At 33.1% G+C, this 21,918-nt stretch overlaps 2 protein-coding genes across 2 annotated transcripts; both read right to left on the bottom strand.

The window, feature by feature from the left end:
• Positions 1-3,206: 3,206 nt before the first annotated feature.
• LOC142606282 (uncharacterized) lies at positions 3,207-3,972 on the bottom strand. The gene is made up of 2 exons (XM_075777662.1): positions 3,486-3,972; positions 3,207-3,325 (listed from the first exon to the last, which is right to left on the bottom strand). Exons 1-2 carry the CDS (start codon positions 3,970-3,972, stop codon positions 3,207-3,209), a joined length of 606 nt encoding a protein of 201 aa, XP_075633777.1.
• A 15,564-nt stretch (positions 3,973-19,536) lies between these two features.
• LOC142608057 (E3 ubiquitin-protein ligase PUB23-like) lies at positions 19,537-21,510 on the bottom strand. The gene has a single exon (XM_075779765.1). It carries the CDS (start codon positions 21,058-21,060, stop codon positions 19,846-19,848), a length of 1,215 nt encoding a protein of 404 aa, XP_075635880.1. The 5' UTR covers positions 21,061-21,510; the 3' UTR covers positions 19,537-19,845.
• Positions 21,511-21,918: the final 408 nt, after the last annotated feature.

Raw genomic sequence — 21,918 nt, forward strand, 5'->3', positions numbered from 1 at the left:
TTACTTATGCCAAATTCCAGGTCTAGGTTAACACAATCAAATAATCATATCAATGCAAAGTGCGGAATATAAAAATATAAAGATATGATGACCTAGGAAAACCAAACCGGTAAAAAACCTAGGGAGGATTTAACCTAGCTATCCTGAAGGTAAACCTGAATCCACTATGAAAGAATCGAAGTTGTACAATAGCGACTTAGACCACTAACATCCTATTGCTACCCACTAGTAGAAACTTACTGACACGACCACGTGCAAGCTCCAAGACCACAGACTCCTTCTTTCTTGGATTCTCTAGCAAGTACAAGCACTCCCGCTTGTGTATCTTTAAACTCTTATGGCAGCAACTAAATGATCATCAAGTTCTTGAAGCAATCTCCTTCTTGATAATCCTAAGCTTGTGTGAAGACAAGCACCTCTCAGATCTCACAAGAGATTCACACAAACAGCAATATAAGCAACCTCAAAAACGTGACTAGGGTTTGCCTTTTATACCTAGGGCAAAACATAAAACTCTACACATCACATGAGCTTAGGGCTGAGTTGAAAATTCTGCAGAAAAAACAATCTGCACGACTTTCGATCGGTCGAGTCTAATTCTCGATCGATTAAGCCAGACAGATTTACACAGTAACTTTTGCAGTTAACTCAATTCCAACTTTACATGAATGTCATACTTTGAGGAAATCTAAAACAAGACTAAACACCTGTTTTGATCATGGTTTGCCAACAATACTAATTAGAGTTCTAATACATTAGTTCTTAAGTACTTAGAACCTAACAAATTTATTAAGCTAGTTTTAATTATTCAAAGTACAAGAGAAACTCTAGAAGTTCAAATCAATTATTTTTCTTCATGCAAGTCAGGTAAGGTGTCAATGGCTATTGGCTTCTACTTTCTAGCTCATTTTTACATCCACTTATTGGATTGCAAATTACCTTTCAAGCATTATAGACACAAGGGAGATAGTTTGGGCTTTTTCCAAATACTAGAACTACTTCTCAAAAACTAATTTTTTAGTTATATTAATTTCAAAATTTTGGTTTAGGACATTCAACGAATATAAAATCTTTGAAAAAAAATGTAGAAGAAATAAGATAATAGAGCATGAGTAAATATCCAAAGCATTGTGTAACAAAAAAATCAAGCATTTTCAAACAAAATCCATCAACGGAATGTCTTTGAACTTTGAAGTAAAACCATTAACAACAACAAAAATCGAGCTTTTTCAAACAAAAAAAAAAATTAAAGCTTTACAAATTGTTTTGTGAATGTTATACCATTGTGCACATAATAATCTATCTACACATAAATTCTAAAAATCCATGGCTCAACTATGCTAAAATAAAAGAAATTTTGAAGGCTTTGTCGAAATTTACCTGGTAATTCAGCTTTTGTCGTATTCACTGTGGAATCATTGTTGGGCCATGGGATGAGAGATTGTAGGGGACCAGCTGAGGTGTATTTGTTATTGTGAATTTGTAAATAAAAATCCTTAACATCAATCTAGATTTACAAAGAAGCGGAAAAGGATGAGTGGGAAAATTTTGGATTTTGTAAAACTTTTAAAAATAAGCTGAGGGCAATTTTGGAAATACATTCTTAACTAAAGGGTGGTTAGTACACAACATTTTTAACATTAATTTAACAAAGTTTAGTCAAATGAATGTCAAAGGAGGAAAATGTTTTTCCCTTTTAAGTTTGAGGGTGAGTGTCAATTTCTCAAACCTCAAGGAAGGGGAGTATTATTTGCTCAATTAAATAAAACGCAAAAGAGAAGAGATAAAGTTGAGGTCAGGGATGACAAAAACCGAAGTTTCTGAAGGTCAACATTTAGAAGGTTTAGAAAATACCAAATTCTTATGTTGGAACTTGGAAACATTATCTGTAGATTGTTAATTGCATGCGGATATATTAAAACCATATTTCTATTTGGATTGAATAGCTATGAACATCAATTCATAAATGGTTGAAAAAAGACGCTTATAAAAAAAATTGAAAAAGACAACCACATAAGGGGAAATACGTAAAATAAAAAGTATGAATGCAATAATTAACATTTTCCTTGATCTTATTATATTTCATTTTCTTTTGTAAAAGATTAGCTTGAAAAGACATTTTAAGACATATGAGTTATCCCGTTTGAAAAAAAAAATCCACTTAGCTATAGTTGAAGATTTGACACTTACGATTTCTCCTTTTCTTTTATATATGTATATATATACCCTCTCTTGGGATACATTTGTTTGTCATATTTTGGGAATATTAGACAATTTTTGATAAAAAAGATGGGGGGGGGGGGGGGGGGAGTAGGGAACACTCACCCCGAACCAAAGGGGCGGAGCTGTGAATTTAGGTCAGCAAGATTAAAAGACAAGATTAGAACTAAAAAATTAATCTAAACAAATTAATCAATATTAATAACAAAATAAGTAAACAACTATATGATAATGTAATTGTCATACAGAATCTAACATAAAATGTAAACTTTAATTTATTTTTTCACACCTAGCTTATTTTACTCAATTGCCATCGACGATTTTTCATATTTTGAAACCGCTGCATAATTTCTTCACACTCAATAGTCTTGAATATATCTTTCTCAATATATGTGACTAAGCAATCATTCATCCATCGATCTCCTATTCGATTGCGTAATCGATTTTTAATTATGTTCATTGCCGAAAAGCTCTTTCAACAAGAGTCAGTTGCAACCGGTAAGATCAATGCCAAAGTCACTAATGAGTAAACCAATGGATATGAAACATTCTTTTTCATTTCTACCATCTTTTCGCCAGTCGTCCAATTCCTTTAAGTGCCGAAAACTCTTCGCAGGACCGCATGTCATGGATGTATGTCTAAAGTTGGTTATCCAAGAAAGAAACTTGAACTCGTTGAAAAATCACTTGGATAAAACCGAGCAAGCCGAATTAATTTCTCCTTGTTAAATGCCGAAAATAAGTTATCTGGGTTCAAACATGCAACACAAAGTAATAATTCAGAATTTTCAAAACGACTATCGAGTTCCCCGAAGTTGCATATCTATAACAAGTATAAAAAAGCTCCACTTGATAATGATGTGAATTTTTCATGTTTTGAGCTTTTCGTCGTGGCCGAGGTTGATAAAAATCATCCATATCGTGAACATCAATATTATTTTTTGCACAAAATGCGTAAAACCTCCTCTAGCAAAGAGTTCCACCCATCATCTCTCATGACTCCGTAAACGTTGCTTTGAAATGTCAACCAACTTCATAGCATTCACAATATCTTGATCTTTTCGTTGTAATGCCTGTGACAACTCATTACTTATGCCAAGCACACCTTTCATCAAATGTAAATCAAACACGAATTCAAATGTTTGGAGTAAACCAATTAATATATATGCTTCTCGCTCTCTCGATCGTAATCTAAACCATCTTCTATAATAGTTTCAATCACATCAATTACGAAGAAAACATGTGAATAATATTAACAAGTGCACCATAATGAGAACTCCAACGTGTATCTCCGTGTCTTTTTAGACTCATTTCTTGATTCAAGCCACGACCAGTTGAAATTTCATTATTTTTTAGTGCTTCTATAACTTCAGCATTACGTTTTTCACGAAGAATATCATGACGTTTGCATGATGCTCCAACAATATTGAATACCTTTGCAACCAAGTTAAAAAAGGTTGCAATCTGGATGTGATTTTTTGCTACTGCAACTAATGTTAGTTGAAGCTGATGTGCAAAGCAATGGACATAATAGGCAGAAGGATTATCTTTCAAAATAAGAGTTTTTAGTCCATTTAACTCACCTCGCATGTTGCTTGCCCCGTCGTAGCCTTGTCCCCGCAATCTACTAATGCTTAAGCTATGTTTATTAAATACCTCCTCAATTGCACTCTTTAGTGTCACTGCTGATGTATTATTAACATGTGTAATGCCTAAAAAGCGCTCATTCACATGTCCTGGGCTTGTCCACATAGCGCAAAGCAATCGCCATTTGTTCTTTAGTAGACATATCACGTGATTCATCAACTATAATAGCAAATAATGAGTCTCCAATATCTTTAATAATAGCATTTATTGTCTCAACAAATTTGCAACATTTGCTATTTCTTTTTGGATATCGTGAGAGGTCATTTGATGATTTTCAGAGCATTTTCGAGGACCGCCTTATCAATTTCTTCATTGTGATTTGCAAGAAACCGTAATAATTCAAGAAAATTTCCTTGATTATTGGAGTCTTTAGATTCATCATGGCCACGAAATGCTAATCCTTGCCGTAGTAGAAAACAAATACAATCCAATCGATGCATTCAAACGAGTTCGATATTCCCTTTCTCGACATCCGATTGCTTGTTTATAACTGTTTGAATACTTTGTCTCCGGTTTAACAAAGCTTCACATTTTCTTTGAGCTATATTATGTGCACCGTTGTGGTCCCCAACGTGATTCCGTAATTTCTCCTTCTTTTTCCAATTTCGAATCCTTCAAGAACAAATGAGTTTCCCCTCCTCGATCACCAAGATCGGTCGAAATAGATAACAAAATAGACAATATGCAGCATCTTTCGTAATGCTATATTCCAACCAACTAGGATAGTCTTTGAACCACACTGGATTAAATCGACGCTTTGTTTTGCCAAATTGACTTTGTGGAAAATCATGATCAACTGGTTGACAAGGTTTATTTTGTAGATAATGCCTTCTAATTTGATCTCTTTCATTAGGATGATAGTTACAAATTTTTATTCTTAAACCAGGATCCGTGGGAAGATTTGCAACATCCACTTCGATACGAGTTCGTTTAGGATTTGATCCGGACTCATTATTATGATCAAGATTCTCCATAATCTCAATTAACTACAAATATATATGTCATATCATTAAAATAAAGAAAAAAAAATTACAATCTATGATTAAGAATAATCAAATGAGGAGATCATTATAAATACAAATAGTTTAAACATATAATTTGAATTATAAATTTATGGTTAAGAATAGTCAAATTAAGAGATCCATCTAAATATAAACAGTTTAAACATATAATTTGATTCTTTAAAAAAAAATAAATAAATAAATCAAAGCAAAAGTATTAAGAGTATGCATACCTATAAATATTTGAATGTAACTTAAAAACCCAACTTGAATGCTTTTAAAAATCACATTAACTCCGAGATCCAAAGAAAGAAATTGGATTGAAAAGAAATTTTTTCGTTGTGATGGGAGGCGTGCCTTGTTTGCATTATATATACTTCTTTTTTTCGCAGTTCTACTGACTTCTAATCCGGGTAGGTGTAGCAAAGTTGTTATAGAGATCATTAGAATTGTACTACTTCTAGGGGTAGAAGTCTACTACTACTAGGAAAGCAGGAAAAGTTTTATCACTTCTGTCAAAAAAAAAAAAAGGAACTCAATTAAGTCACGTTACTTTTCCTTTCTAGCTCTTTTTTTTTTTTTTTTTGTAAGGGGGGGGGGGGCCAATTTGGTATTTCCTAGTAAAAAAAAATTGAAATTTCGGGGGGCACCCGCCCCCCCTCGCCCCCCCTCCCTCCGCCCCTGCCCTGAACTCTACCCAATCACATCATGTGGGAGAAAACTTTGTTGATATACTCTGTCATGCATAAATGAAACAAAAAAAATGAAATAAAGCACAACAGAGGAGAGTTGAGGTTAGGGATGACAAAAACGGAAGTTTCTGAATATCAACATTTAGAAGGTTTAGAAGATACCAAATTCTTATGTTGGAAGCATTATCTGTAGATTGTTAATTGCATGCGGAACACTCAGACCTGGACTCTACCCAATCACATCAGGTGGGAGAAAACTTGGTTGGTATACTCTGTCATGCATAAAAAAAAGTCTTTTAACTTTTTTTGTTTTTTTGTTTTCCACAGTATTTTCTTAAAACTTTCAATCAGAGACTAATCACTGTTCGTGATGGATGGGCTCATAGCGGGGTAAATCGCTGGCCCAGGGAGTTTTTTCAAAGTACTGGTGTCCGAACTTGAACTAGGGAACTCCTAGTCAAACCCAGCCACTCGGCCAACCCCACTAGGTTAAAAGTGTCTGAACTTAAACCTCCCCATAGTTTAGCAATCTCAAGACTCCAAGAAGTTAATTGTTACTAAAGTTTAAACCAAAATTTTTATCTTATATTCATCAAAAAAAAGAAAAAAACATACACATAGCATCCTAAATTTTGAAAGTTCACATCTTATTAGCACTATATTATGGCATTGTACTAAACACTAGATTCATGAGAATTTATAACAGAGAACACTAATTCTTTGTTAGAAACATCACCACTTTTATGCTTACATAGGTAAAGTTCCTCCTAATGCTCCTATTATATGCTTTCACAATATGTTGAACTCCATTAAGAGTATAAACTCATCATTCACAATGTAACTATTGTCACTTTTTAAGACGAAGGAGTTATAATACCTCAGGTTCACATGAAATGCTTATATATTTGACAAATTTACACTTGGCTTAATTTCTAAGTTGAGACGTAGCATAATCCCTAAATTAGTTTATAACACTAATGCCATATTTTGAGATTAGTTGACATCTCTAAAACATAAAAAGGTTTTGTATCTGATTAGAGCCGCATATAGCCATCCTTATCCACATATAATGGCCGCATAGCAATACCCATGTGTTGCCATTTTGATCCACCTAGGTGCTTGGCAACACACGTGCTATAAGGATAATCTTTCTATGCATTATTATAATTTTGGGTGTCCCTTGCATACTCTAGACTTCTCTCTTTTACGGTGGGAAGATCGACAACAATGAACTCGAGGGACCTAAAGCTACTTAGATTTCACAACCAATTGGATAAAAGCCAGTTCCTTGGTGTAAACCAAGAATTATGTTGTGAAGAGAATCTCAAACCATGCGACAAACCATAGCATGGTTGAATAATGGGTGTGGTCTCAACATCAACTTATTTCGATGTTGAGGCTTCCTTGTTACTGGTCTTGAAGTCCTTAGTGTCAATATATCTTCACTCACCCTACTTCATTCGAGCCAAGAAATTCACACTGTAGTAATACAAGACTATTTTGATGATAAAACTCATGGCTTATTCCTCGTCTAGAGCCAAAAGTGAAAGTGTAACTTGCATGAAAATGCCAACCTTGACACAATGACACATGCTGCAACATTAGATTAAATAGGAAATTAAAGGCATATAGCGTGGTCATATCGCCTTATCTTCTGCCCTCAGTTGTCTGATTAGGTATTATTATTATTGTTTGATTCATTTATTTATTAGAATTTTGCACACAATAATATACCATTTTTGGAAAAAGTTTTATCGGGAATTGAAAAAGTTTTGACAGCTTTTTCAATTCCTGATAAAGTTTTTCAAAAACGGATTTGTTAATGTATGCCCTAAAGGCATACATTAGCTGGACCTTATTTATTAATCGAGTACTATTAGGATTTAGGAGAACATACAACAACATTTATATTCCCCTGTAAGGTTGGGAAGATATTTTACAGCAAGATGGATTTGTCAAAGGGCCGCACATCCCAGTCTTCTGCACTAGGTTGCACCGACTGCCATTTTTGGCGACATGTCGCTGTTTGACACGTGTCAGACACGGATACCGGCACGACTCGCCAAACTCCAGTGTCCGAGTGGTTTCCTTTTTTTTTTTCTTTTTTTTTTTTTTTTTTTTTTTTTTTCTTCGCTTCTCTAACACAACGCCGATGTGGCTCCGACACGGTGGACACGCTAGCAGTGAAAAAAAAAAAAAAACAGAAAATCACAGATCAACCCTCCCTTTGGCCTCTACCCCGCTACCCTCGGTCTCTCACCAGTGCTAGATCGGGCCGATCAGCGAATCGGCGACCTCCATAGATAGTCGTCGTCAACGCCATGCCTTCCGATCTCTCTCTCTCTCTCTCTCTCTCTCTCTCTCGGCATGGAATAGGACTGATAGGCAACAAGTCCGACCTTTTCTCTTCTCTCTCTCTCTCTCTCTGTTTTTTTTTTTTTCTTTCTTTCAGATGTGCTTTGGCCAACCTTACCTCATTGTCACTGCGTTACTTATAAAGCTTTTTTTTTTCTTTTTATTCCCACTCTCACTGTCATTGTGTTATACTATATATATATATATATATATATATATATATATATATATAAAATTTCTCTACTCTTGGTTTGTACTCTAAACATTTTTTGTATTATTGTACTACTTTGAGTGTTAGTTTACTTATTTGTAGTTCTTATATAATTTAAATTCTAGACATAAACTTATTTTATGTCTAAAAATATTTAAAAATATGCCTAAATATAAAATTTAATTAATTATTTAATTATTGTGTCCACGCCGTGTCGTATCCTTATTTTTCAAAAATCGTTGTATCCCTGTGTCCGTGTCTATGTCGGTGCAACTTAGCTTCTGCATTGTTGCAACGACTAGTAAAATGACACGTTCCATTATCGATTTCACTTGTTTTGGGTAAGAAATCCAAATCTGCATGATCATCAAAATTATAGAGATTTGATTCTGCGTGTAGACTGTAGAGATATTTGTCAAAAATAACAATAATGAAATTCATGAATATCTACTGTGTATGTGTTCTTGTGCATGTGTGTGTGTGTGTGAGAGAGAGAGAGAGAGAGAGAGAGAGATACCAAAGGGGTCCCTTGAGGAATGCAAAGAAAATAGCGGGACGAGAAGGAGAAGAATAGCAAACAGAAGAAGCTTTGCTACTGCCATATATGTTTGTGTTAATTGTGATAGCACTGTTGAATATAATAAGCTAAACGACAGTGTAGCACTACAGCCTTTTATTAGAAGATTATCAAAACGGCACTGTAGGCAAGATTTAAGAGAAGAAAGCAAAACTGTGTCATACTGAGCAATAGTGATGTTGCATAAAAAATAAAAAAATAAAAAAGCAATAGTGATGAACAGTAAAATTTATCCTCACTGAGTAAGGACAAGGCTTATGTTTAGTGCAGATGTGGACACATGTCCAAAGTTGAACACGTGTCTGTATCCTAACATATTCAATGCAACGATGTACTGGATATAGAATTTGTTACGAATTCTGTTATATCCAAATCCATTGAGTTATAGATTATATTACAAATTTTGTATACCATGGGTAAGATATTTAAGAGTTAGTTTGTTATACTATCTAATTTTTAGTCTTAGCCTCTGTTGCTATCTATATAATATCTAAAAATTGAAATATAATATTTATTATTGCTACGTTTCTATTAAGCCTCGTAGTGGCCATGTCATTATTTTTTTTCTGTCATTTCTTCAAAAAATATGTATACAAATATTAATGTATGTGTTAGAATTAAAGTCTGATTGGAATGTGTAAACTTTGAGCAATAAAAAGGTTACTTGGGATGTGTAAAGGGTGAAATGTATAAAGCCTATAGGGGAGATGTATATCCATAAGTGTACTCATTATTACAACCTTATCTCATAAACTCTACAAACATTCGAAAGTCCTATATATATGTGGGATTACTTTACTGTTATTGTACATATCTAAGAAAGATTAAAAGAATTGTGGATGACCACTTGAATATAAGAGTTTATCAATATATATTTCTTGTTTCTTTTACTTTGTTTTATATATTTCTATCATTTCACAATACGTTATCAGCACGAACTTCTACCCAATCTTTGGAAAGGAAGTTGTCCTCCTATTGTTCTTCAATCATCAAAGATTATTTGTGTAGTTCTCTCAACTCATGGTAAGTTTTCTTTTTAAGGAATTAGTAATTATCCTATTTGTTTGTCTTTACGTTTTACGCTCATAATTTTAGTAATTTTTAATTGATTAAAAAATTTATGAGATTCACGTTATTCTATTGTTATGAGATGCATGTTATGAGATTCACATTTAATTGATTAAAAATATTTTGTTAAAAATGGTTTGTGATAAAGCAACTTAATTATAGTTATTTGTACCGTGTATGAATCAACTTTGAATAGATATGTCTATGTAGCATTCTTTCATTAGAATTTTGTATGATAAAAATATTTGTTTATTTAATTACTTACGTAATTATATATTTGATATAAATGTCAAACCTTACAAAACTTAAATTTGTTGTCCTTGACATCTTAGGCAAGAATTTCTTACCATGGATATCATGGATCCTTGATACTAAGATTCATCTTGAAGCAATGAATCTTGATGAGATTTATGTTGATGTAATAAATCCTGAAGATATTATTATGGCAACAGAGTATCCCAAAAGGATCATTCAAAAGCAATAATTTTTATTTGTCATTATTTACATAAAAACTAAGTACTTTACTATGAAGGATCCATTAGGAGAATTACAGGTTCTAGAAGAACTTGATCATCCTAAAAGCTCAGTATGACTAAAGTTGCAATAAACTAAAGGTGGAAGTGAGTTAATCTGGCACTTTAAAATCAACCCACAATTAAAATTATATAATAGAAAACATATATATTATGTTTCGAATGTGCTTCTGCAGTAGCAATATCGAATGCATATGTTCATAAAGTGTTATGAACTAATATTTTATCTTCTAGTGGTCGAACAAAATAATGAGTTGTTGCTGAAAACCATCAAAAGGCCATGAAATTAAGTGTTATAACTATGGTACGAAAGGTCATTGGTCACATACCTGTTGTACTCCTAAATATTTGGTAGATTTGTACCAAGCCACCATAAATGAAAAAGGGAATTGAAACGAACTTTGCTAATCATAATAATCTTGAAGATCCTATGAATTATCTTGATTTTTCCAAATTAAGTGGATATGACTCATCTTGATATGTCGTTGATAGAATATTTGATAATTTGATTAGTGATGGAAATGTTCATACCAATTAAATATTTTCTTTTATTATATTATCGTATTCTAATAAGTATGATTGGTGATGGAAATATCCATACCAATTAATTATTTTCCTTTCATTATATTATGGCATTGAAATAAGTATTTTTATTTTGATATATTTTATTTATATTTAAAGTAATAAAGTTTAATTTATGTTTTGCATATGTGAAGATGCATGGGTCATACTAGTAAAATCAATTCCAAGATGAATAGAGAAGATTTTTATCTAGCAGACAGTGTAACAACTCATACGATCCTTAAAGATAAAAAATAATTTCAAATTTTAAAATTATGCAAAGCCAATGTCAATACCATATCAGGTTCATCAAACTTAATTGAAGGCTCTGGAAGAGCGATTATCATGTTGCCAAAGGACACAAAACTTTGTATTTATAATGCTTTGTATTCTTCTAAATCAAACAGAAATTTACTCAACTTTAAGGATATACGTTATAATGGTTATCATATTGAAACTAATAACGAAGGCAGTGAAGAATTTCTTTATATTATTTCAATAGTATCGGGCCAGAAGCTCATATTAGAAAAACTGCCTATTTTCTCTTCTAGATTGTATTATATTACAATGAGAACAGTTGAAACAGATGTTGTAATACACCAGAAGTGTTTGGACTCAAAGGTTTTTATGCTTTGGCATTATCGTCTTGGACATCCAGGATCAATAATGATACGTCGAATTATTAAAAACTCTCACGGACATCCCTTAAAGAACCAGGAGATTCTTTTATCAAAAGAGTCTTTTATCTAGTGATTATCCATGTAGTGCATGTTCTCAAGGTAAATTAATTACCAAATCATCACATTCAAAGATTGTTGTTGAGTGTCCATCTTTCTTAGAAAGAATTCAAGGTGATATATGTGGACCAATACACCCACCTTGGGGTCCATTCAAGTATTTTATGGTATTAATTGATGCATCAACCAAATGGTCACATGTATGTTTACTTTCTATTATAAATGTTGCATTTGCTAGGCTTCTTGCTCAAATAATTAGGTTGCGAGCACAATTTCCTGATTATCCAATTAGGAAAATTCATTTAGATAATGCTGCTGAGTTCACATCTCAAGTTTTTAATAACTATTGCATGTCAATTGGAATTGATGTTGAGCATCCTATTACCCATACGCATGCTCAAAATGGTTTAGCCGAATCACTTATCAAGAGACTTCAAATTATTGCTCGACCTTTGCTTATGAAATCAAAATTACCAGTTTCTGCTGCATCATTAGTTCGCATTAAGCCAACTACTTATCATAAATTCTCACCATTGCAACTTGTACTTGGAAAACAACCAAATATTTTTCACTTGCGCACATTTGGTTATGCTGTATATGTACCTATTGCACCCCCAAAACGCACTAAGATGGATCCTCAACATAGACTTGGAATTTATATAGGTTCTGATTCCCCACCTATCATTAGATATCTTGAACCTCTAACTAGTGATGTTTTTAAGGCATGTTTTGAGGATTGTCATTTTAATGAAACAATCTTCCTACCATTAGGGGGAGAAAAGTCGTTGCCTAAAGCACAACGTGAGATTACTTGGAATATTTCGACGTTATCTCATCTTGATCCTCGTACAAATCAATGTGAACTGGAAATTCAAAAGATTATTCATTTGCAAGGAATTGCAAATCAATTACCGGATGTATTCACCGACAATAAGAAAATAGTGAAATCTTACATTTCAGCTGCTAATACTCCAACACGAATTGAAGTCCACATAGGACAATCAGTTAATACAGCAGCAAATGAATCAAAGCCACACTTGAAGTGTGGAAGACCTATCAGTGTTAAAGATAAAATTCCCTGGAAGAGAAAAGTACAAGAAAAATAAGTTGCAACCTATAAAGAGACTATACCCAAGAAACAGGTTACATAAATAATTGATCTATCCAAACCTTATGAATAAAAATCTCCTAAAAATAAACCTCTTGAAGAGTTATTTCCTGAAGAGGATCAGGTACGTAAAAATAACAAGATCTCGATACATTATTTACATACAGGAGAAATATGGGATAGAAATAAAATTGTTGTCAACAACATATTTTCATATAAAGTTGCTCTTGATATTACCAGAAGTAATGATAATGAATATGAACCATAAACCGTTGATGAATGTCAACGTAGAAATGATTGAACAATGTGGAAAGAGGCGATTCAAGCAGAATTAAATTCACTAAGTAAACATGAAGTTTTTGGACCTGTAGTCCGAACACCTAAAGGTGTAATGCCTGTTGGATACAAATGGGTATTTGTATGTAAATGAAATGAGAAAAATGAAATTATAAGGTAAAAAGCGCAACTTGTAGCACAAGGTTTCTCACAGAGACCTGGTATTGACTATGAGGAAACATATGCTCCTGTAATGGACGGAACTACATTCTGATTATCAAAAAATCAGAATCCGAATTTGCTATTGTTGCAGTATATGTTAATAATTTAAATCTTGTAGGGACTCCAGAAGAGTTAACAAAAATAGCAATTTGTTTAAAGAATGAATTTAAGACGAAAAATCTTGGTAAGACAAAATTGTCTTGGCCTGCAAATTGAACATCTTCCACATGCTCCTGTAATGGACGCAACTACATTCTGATTATCAAAAAATCAGAATCCAAATTTGCTATTGTTGCAGTATATGTTGATAATTTAAATCTTGTAGGGACTCCAGAAGAGTTAACAAAAATAGCAATTTGTTTAAAGAATGAATTTAAGACGAAAAATCTTGGTAAGACAAAATTGTCTTGGCCTGCAAATTGAACATCTTCCAAATGGAATTCTTGTTCATCAATCAATGTACACAACAAAAGTCCTGAAGCAATTTTACATGGATAAAGCTCATCCTTTGAGCGCTCCAATGGTGGGTTGGTCACTTGATGTCAAGAAAGATTTGTTTCGACCACAAGAAGATGATGAAGAAACTCTTGGTCTTGAAGTACCATATCTTAGTGCAATTGGTGTTTTGATGTATCTTGCAAATTACACACAACCTGATATAGCATTTGCAGTTAACTTACTACAAGGTATAGTTTTGCACCAACTCAAAGAAATTGGAATGGAATTAAGCATATTTTACGTTATCTTCGTGGGACTACTGATTTGGGATTATTTTATCCAAATTGATCAAAACCACAGTTAGTTGGATATGCTGATACAGGTTACCTTTCTGATTCACACAAAGGCCGATCACAAACAGGATATTTATTTACTTATGGAAACACTGTTATTTCATGGAGATCTGTTAAGCATACAATTTCTGCTACTTCCTCAAATCATGCAAAGATTATCGCAATTCATGAAGTCGTGAATGTGTTTGGTTGAGATCGGTAATTCAACATATTTGTGAGAACTGTGGATTATCATCAATCATAAATAGTCCAACAATATTATTCGAAGATAATGCCACTTGTATGACTCAAATTAGGGGAGGCTATATCAAGGGTGATAGAAAAAAGCATATTGCACCAAATTTTTTTTATACATATGAGCTCCAAAAGAGTGGCAATATTGATGTCAAGCAGATACAATCATGTGATAATTTGGCCAATATGTTCACTAAGCCATTACCAACTGCGACTTTTAAGAAGATGGTGCACAACATTGGTATGCGTCGGCTTAAGGATATTTTACCATGAACAATGGAAATTCTATGTACTCATGAGAGGAAGTAAATTTTCTAAATGATGTGTGTTAGTTGTACTCTTTTTCCTTTGCTAAGGTTTTTTCTCACTGGGTTTTCCTTTGCAAGGTTTTAATGACGCAATCCTAAGGCACTAGAAGTTATACAAGAATATTGTACTCTTTTTCCTTAGCCAAAATGTTTTTCCCATAGGGTTTTTCTTTGGTAAGGTTTTAACAAGGCATATTCTTAGAAAGTGGTTATCCAAGGGGGAGTGTTAGAAATAAAGTCTGATTGGAATGTGTAAACTTTGGGCAATGAAAAGGTTACTTGGGATGTGCAAATGGTGAAATGCATAAAACCTATAGGGGAGATGTATATCCATAAGTGTACTCATTATAACAACTTTATCTCGTAAACTCTACAAGCATTCTAAGGTCCTATATGTATGTAGGATTACTTTACTGTTATTGTACACATCTAAGAGAGATCAAAAGAATTGTGGATGACCACTTGAATATAAGAGTTTATCAATATATATTTCTTGTTTCTTTTACTTTCTTTTATATATTTCTATCATTTCACAATAGTATGCAATAATAATGCATTATACCTTTATTCATTTTCTGTTGAGCCACGTAGTGGCCACGTCATTATTTCTTTTTATCATTTCTTCAAAAAATATGTATATAAATATTAATATATGCAATAATAATGCATTATTCCTTTATTCATTATCAAAACTAATTATAACTTATCAATTATGATATGACCATCGCTTTTCACTATTATGACTTTATACATTCTTGAACCAAAATGTAACTTACAATAAAAATTTCATGTAATAAAAATACCGTGAGCAAAAATACCATTTATTTATTTTTAGTTCATACTCACATGAAGAAAAAAAAAATCACATTCCACCACTATATTCATATTCGTATGCTAATGTAGTATTTAAGGCCAGGCTAAAGAGTCCATTTTCGCTCTTATTTAGAGGATCATATCTCATTTTCATAAACTTCAAGAGATAGAGATAATAATTCTCCTAATAACAAAAGGTTTTTTTTCCTCTTTCTTTTTCTTTTTATATAAAATATTACATGCAAATGATTTTCCTAATATGCTTTTTTGTAATATACCAACTTTCTTTACAAGGTCCCAGATTCAACTTGAATAAAACTTTCAACAAGTACATAGAATCATAGATGAATTCATAATAATTTAGTTTAAAATATTAATGTGATAACAAATTTGATTAATGCTACTTCAAAAACAAACCACTTCCATTCCATTGGAATACATTACTTATCATATGTACGGTCCACGACTATCGGCCTGCACCAAACTCATGACACATCTCCTAAATGAGCCCATCTTGCACTGCTTACTAACTGAACACCTGGCCCACTCCCTATATCGGCCTGGCTTGAGCTCCCAACCTAACCGAACAGCTTCTACCATACTAAGGTCAAGGGATAATGTCTTGGGAGAATCCATCTGCCTAGGAATTATTGGCATTTGGTGCAAGTTCCAAGAGAGTCATGTTAGTCACAAATAGTGGGTCTCATCTAGCTAGGAATATAGCTCAGAAGGACCCATCAGCATGGGAAACCACCCTCTCATCATGATGACCCCATTAAGGGAAGTCTATAAATAGAGACCAATGGGTAGAGGGTAAGGGGTTGGAAAATTTTGAGGAGAGAGATACAAGTGTAGTAAGTAGGAAAGCTTCCAGGGAAGAAAGGAGTCTAGTCTGGATTTCTTTAAAAAGAGGATTGGTCACATTGTTACGTCTTAGGTTCATTAATGAAAGCATAACTCTCATTTCTTTTTTGTAGAAACTGTACCGCCATCTTTTGGGCCTCCCATTGTTGGATATTCTTGACCCACAATACAAATAAATTGGGGGAATCAACCTAGAAACTTCACTCCTTTAGGCTATGCTACTTCCACATCATAGATTATGCATGGTTGTATATCACTTTATTATACAATTATTATTAATTTTTTTGAGATATGTTTACTAATTAAGGTTTGGAATTCGGTCCATTCGAGTCAATTTGGTCCATTATGGTCCAATTCAGTCCACTTTGGTCTACTACTTTGAATTCGGTCCAGTTTGGTCCACTTGGGTGCATTTAGTCTATTTTGGTCCATTGTAGTGTACTTACTTAAGAATGGGAAATGACAGGTTTGAGTTGAGAGTATTATCAATTATTTAAGTAATTTTAAATGTAATTATATGTTAAATTTTTATTATCATGATAATCCCCTTTAAAGGATGAGAAATTTGAATAATAAATTTGAAACTTAAAAATTTTAGATGTATCAACATAGAAGAATATGGACCACTTCAAAAAACTCCAAAAATATAAGATTATATAATTGTTAAAATAAAGAAATAGAAATTACTTTTAGAAATTGTTTAATTTTTAGGCAGAACAAATTACATACAATAAAATTTAGAGAATAAATCATAGAAAAAATTTAGTTACAAACTTGGTTGTAGCCTAAGGCTATAACTTCACTTAATATATTTTTATAGAATATGAAATTTGACAAATCCAATATTGGATTATATTTTCTTCTTATATCTTCTATGCTTGCAAAATTTCTAAAAAATCAAAGATTAATAGTTATGTCATTAATCAAATATTTAAATTTCAAGTTTTTGTAGTTTTAAATTATGTATAAAAAATAAGTTTATGAATCAAATAGTAAATAATATCTGACTGACACCAAATTTGACATATGTGTTAATAACATAAAGAGCTTGCAATCCATAGGCTAAAACCAAACTTTGTCACACAAAATAATTATATATTCTTTCTCACCACTTAAGTTTACTACTAGTATATATAAATTAGGGGTTTTTCATTCTTCTTTGTAGTATATACCCCAGCAAAAGAGTAACGCTGTATTTTTTTTCTTTTTTTCTTTTTTTTTGAGAAGGAGCTCAAGAGTATTAATGTTGTTGTGCATGTCATTTATGGTTTGTTAGCTCAATTCATTAACGCTCCATTTGTTTCAATGGAAAACCTAGTGTAAAGATAATTTTCCTTATTTTTCAGTGTTTGGTTGCATAAAAAAAAGATGAGTTAAAGAAAAACTATCTTTGGTCAACATAAAAAGTATGGCTTATTTTTAGAGATTGTTTTCCATTAAATTTTTTTGGAAAACAACTCTATCTCACAACAAGCTAAATAAGGGAAGTTAAGAAATTTTTTTCAACTCAATTAAAGTTGTTACCAAACATAGGAAAATGATATAGTTTTATAGAAAATGTTTTTTAGAAAAAAACTCATTTTCTAAAAAACATCATTGTTGAAACAAACAGAGCGTAAATATCTCATAGAAAGAATACAAACTCTATATACCATTTTTTTGTTCCACTTCATATTCCGCCAATCAAAACTTGTCATGTATTTGTTTAACTTTCCTTATAGAATAGCAAAAGATTAAAACGGAAAAAATAAATAAATATATAGCAAGTTGTGATCAGTGGAACATAAAGTGGAACACAAAAAATGATACAGAGAATTTGTATTAATTAAAAAGAAAGAAATTTTTTTGAGTTTGATAATAAAGAGAATACAAGTTTCAATTTCTAAGGTGGGTGGGCGTGTGTGCCAATGTAATAAAATTTGAGTTCTAAAATTTGAATAATGCATACACCAAAAAGAAACCCATAAGTCTCTTGGGATTGTGGTTGCGTTTAGTGTTCTTGTCCTTAAATAAAGAACTTGGGTTCAAATCTTACCTACACTAAAAAAAATTAAACTCATTGGTGCCTTGGTCTAACTTCAAATCCTGCCAAAAAAAGAAAGTTTCTTGACCTAATTATATAGAGGAATCATTTAGAAGGAAATGCCATAACTTCCAAATTTCTATCATATATATAATTAAAATTGAGCTCTAAAAATCTCATTAGTGTCTTGGCCTATTGGTAAAGATTGCTCCAACAAAAAAATATATATTATGTTATATTATATCCAATACTATGTAATAAAATTTGAGTTCTAAAAATTGTGATTGCACTTAGTGTTCTTACTTTTGAACAAGTGACCTAAGTTAAAAACTACCTACACTAAAAGAAAATCATTAATATCTTGGTTTGATGATAGAGAGTAATCATTATAGAGAAAATGTTATATTCTTCAAATTCTATGATGTCTATAAGGAAGAAAAAAAATTGTGTATATATCTTATCATATGTAATTAATTTGAGTAACTGGGTTATATGAAAAGACCGATTTCAACTCTAAAATGACTAAGCAGCAGATTATTAGATTAATTATTAATAATAATTAACTATATTATTTCATCAATTATCACATATTAACTTGCACAATATTATAAAGTAATAACCAAATAAAACAATAAACACATGATATAGTGGTCAAGTGAAAAACTGATAAAAAAAAAAATGCTTCTAAGGAAGAAACCACTATGAATGAAGCCTACCCCGATAAAACAATATATCAAGAGAATTTTACAATCTAGATTAAAACCTCTAATCCTAGACTCTACCCAATAGATAAATTTATCGTAGAAACCTTTTACAGCTTCAAACTCTCTAGATTGTTTGATATATGAATACCTTCACAAATGATGCATCTACGTTCATGAACGGAACCTCTAACCAACTCCAAGAACCTCTCAAAGATTTAATTACAGCACTAACACGCTAAGTTTGTGACTTCAACTTCTTGATCACTAATCGATACACGCCCAAGGAAATATGTCTTTTTGTACTAGCGGGTTCATTGGGATGGAGGCTATACTTTTCTCTCTATTTGCTTTGAGTTTTTGCCTCTCTCAACCAACATAAGTAGAATACAACACAAGAGTCTATATATTAGACTTGGTAGGGATTAAAGAGCATGACACCAACTTCAATTAAAACACATTAGATTCAAATTCAACATTTTTTGATTGATTGGACCTCGATCAACAAGTTGCCGAAACCTAGATTTTGAATGATTTAATGACGATCGAAATTATCACAGATCGACTTGTTTAAGTTGCATCTTCACACTGGGTAAAACATGGCAACATTGGTGTGATTGTATGTATTTGACCTTAATATGACACAATGATATTGGAGGGTGTAAATAAACACTTTTATATCCTTATTGAATTAAAACTCTAATTACAATTGATGTCTAATCTAATCTAATAAATATATATTTGAAATAAAATAAACAAAACAGCCGAGATGCTTCTCAAACATTTCTCTCTCTTTTTAGGACGCCACTTCAAAGCCATATGTATATGATTCAAGAAATTCACATGCAGCTTAATTTTCCTCTGCACGACTAATTTCCATTATGTACACGAAAGTAGCTATTATCAAGAAGATGGATAAGATGAAACCAAATGAGCAGGAATACATGAAGAATTCTTCCAAACCTTAGAGTGCATTCTGAGGATCTCCCTAGCTTTCTCCTTGGTCTTTAAACTACTCTCAACTTGAAAAACCAAACACAACTTGGATACAACACCCACTTGTAACATTTCCTGAAGAACCCTAGAAGTGGCAGAAAACCTAGAAACTGAGGACAAAATTCTTACTGCCCTATCACTTGCCACATGAGAAACCCTTAGAATTTTCTTTGACACAATCGCCAGACCCGCTCCATGCTTCAACAACTCCGCCCGCCCTTCTGCGCAACCACAGAGCTGGTCCAAAACAACAAGCACAAGCTCACACACCCTCCTTTCTGATGCCTCAATAAGGAGCTCAATCAAGACTACAACTGCACCACCTTCGACAGCTTTGATTCGGTTTCTTCCCCATGGACAAAGCTCCACAAGAAGCTTCAATGCGGCCTTAGAGGCTTGCTGTGAGATTTGGTCTTGCAAAACGCGTACTATTTCAGAGAAGAACTCGGATTTGACACTGATCAATTGGATCGGATCAGCCTCTTCATAAACGGATTTCAACAACATGGTTGTGTATGCTCTAGATTGATAGTTTCCACGCTTCAAAACTTGCAACAAAGACTCCACAAATTCACCATCATTGTTTATGAGATTCTTGAGATCTGTTTCTGAGATTTTAAGATTAGAAAGAACATCAACAGCTGCTTCAGTTATCATTATATCATCGTTTCCATTCTCTGTTACTATGATTGAAGCCAAGAATTCAACTCCACCAGCTGCCTCTAAACATTTCTTGTTCCTTTCACTTTCAAAAGCAATGCTTTTAAGTCTTCTGAGGCAGTTGAGTTGCATATTTGGGAACTTCTTTGCCTCGTTGAGGATTTTGACGATCTGGGCTTTGTCCACTGGAGGCTTCGGGGTTGGAATGCGTTCAACACCTTGAGAAGCATGGAGGGTGCACCATGCTTGGATCAACCGGCGTAGAGTATGGTTTGGAATAAGAAGCTCCGTATCACACAAAACTTGCTTTGTTACCGGGCAAGTGTTGTTCTTGCAAGAAAATAACCATCTTTCAATGTTGTCCCGATCGTAAGTTATCCCAGATGAGAGGGTGACCGGATCTCTCATAAGTTGCATTGAAATCGGGCAGAGAAAATGAGCAGGAACGTCAATCTCTTCCATCTCAGACAAGCCTGTACGTTTTGGATCTTCAAAGTCAAGTATAATTGTGAGACAAAATAGGAAGTGGTTTTCAATAGAAGATGAGGATAATAATTATAAGCTGAAAGGTTTGGCCAATAATGATAAATGGTTTTGGATTCAAAGAAAGCAGAAGGACAAGAAATTACTTGCAAGAATTTATGCGACCTCAAATTGTGTTAAGGCTTTTATACCAAAAAGAGGAGATATGCTATACAAAGCTGTTCGTTATAGGAAAGTCAACACACGGAAATTGAAAGGCAGAGAGGGTGTGTGTGTTAATTAGGACCTTTTCCAAAGTTTAGGAAGAAGAAATTAAAGCTCAAATAAATGGACTGAGACTTTACTGAGGAGATAATAAATGTATGAATGAAAGAATGGGCATATTGGGTGAAGCGTCGGTGTTGCAAAGAGTGCCAAGCAATTGGGTATTGAGCTATTGACTTTCTAGTATCTCCAAAAACATTAATAGTAGTAGATAGCCATTGTTTATGGTTCTAGATCTTGATGTTGCAGTAGCTGGTACCGACAGCTTCTCACGGGGAAAACGGGGCTTCCACGCATTTCTTGGCCGCAGCTATATTTTTCTATTCATATTTAATTCAATTAAAGAAGTACTGGGTCAATTGAGAACGATTTGGTAACATGTATCACGTATGGAAGTTTGGAATCGGCTTATAAATTCTACTCTTAATTAATTTCATAAAAAAAAGGTACTGGGTCAATTTATAGCGATTTGGTAACATGTATCACGCATGGGAGTTTGGAATTAGCTTAAATATAGGACTTTCGTCTTTGACTAACTTGATTACCGTTACCTGTCATTATTGTTAACCTTAA

This window comes from Castanea sativa, chromosome 8, assembly GCF_040712315.1.
Source record: "Castanea sativa cultivar Marrone di Chiusa Pesio chromosome 8, ASM4071231v1".
In the NCBI taxonomy this organism is placed as follows: domain Eukaryota; kingdom Viridiplantae; phylum Streptophyta; class Magnoliopsida; order Fagales; family Fagaceae; genus Castanea; species Castanea sativa.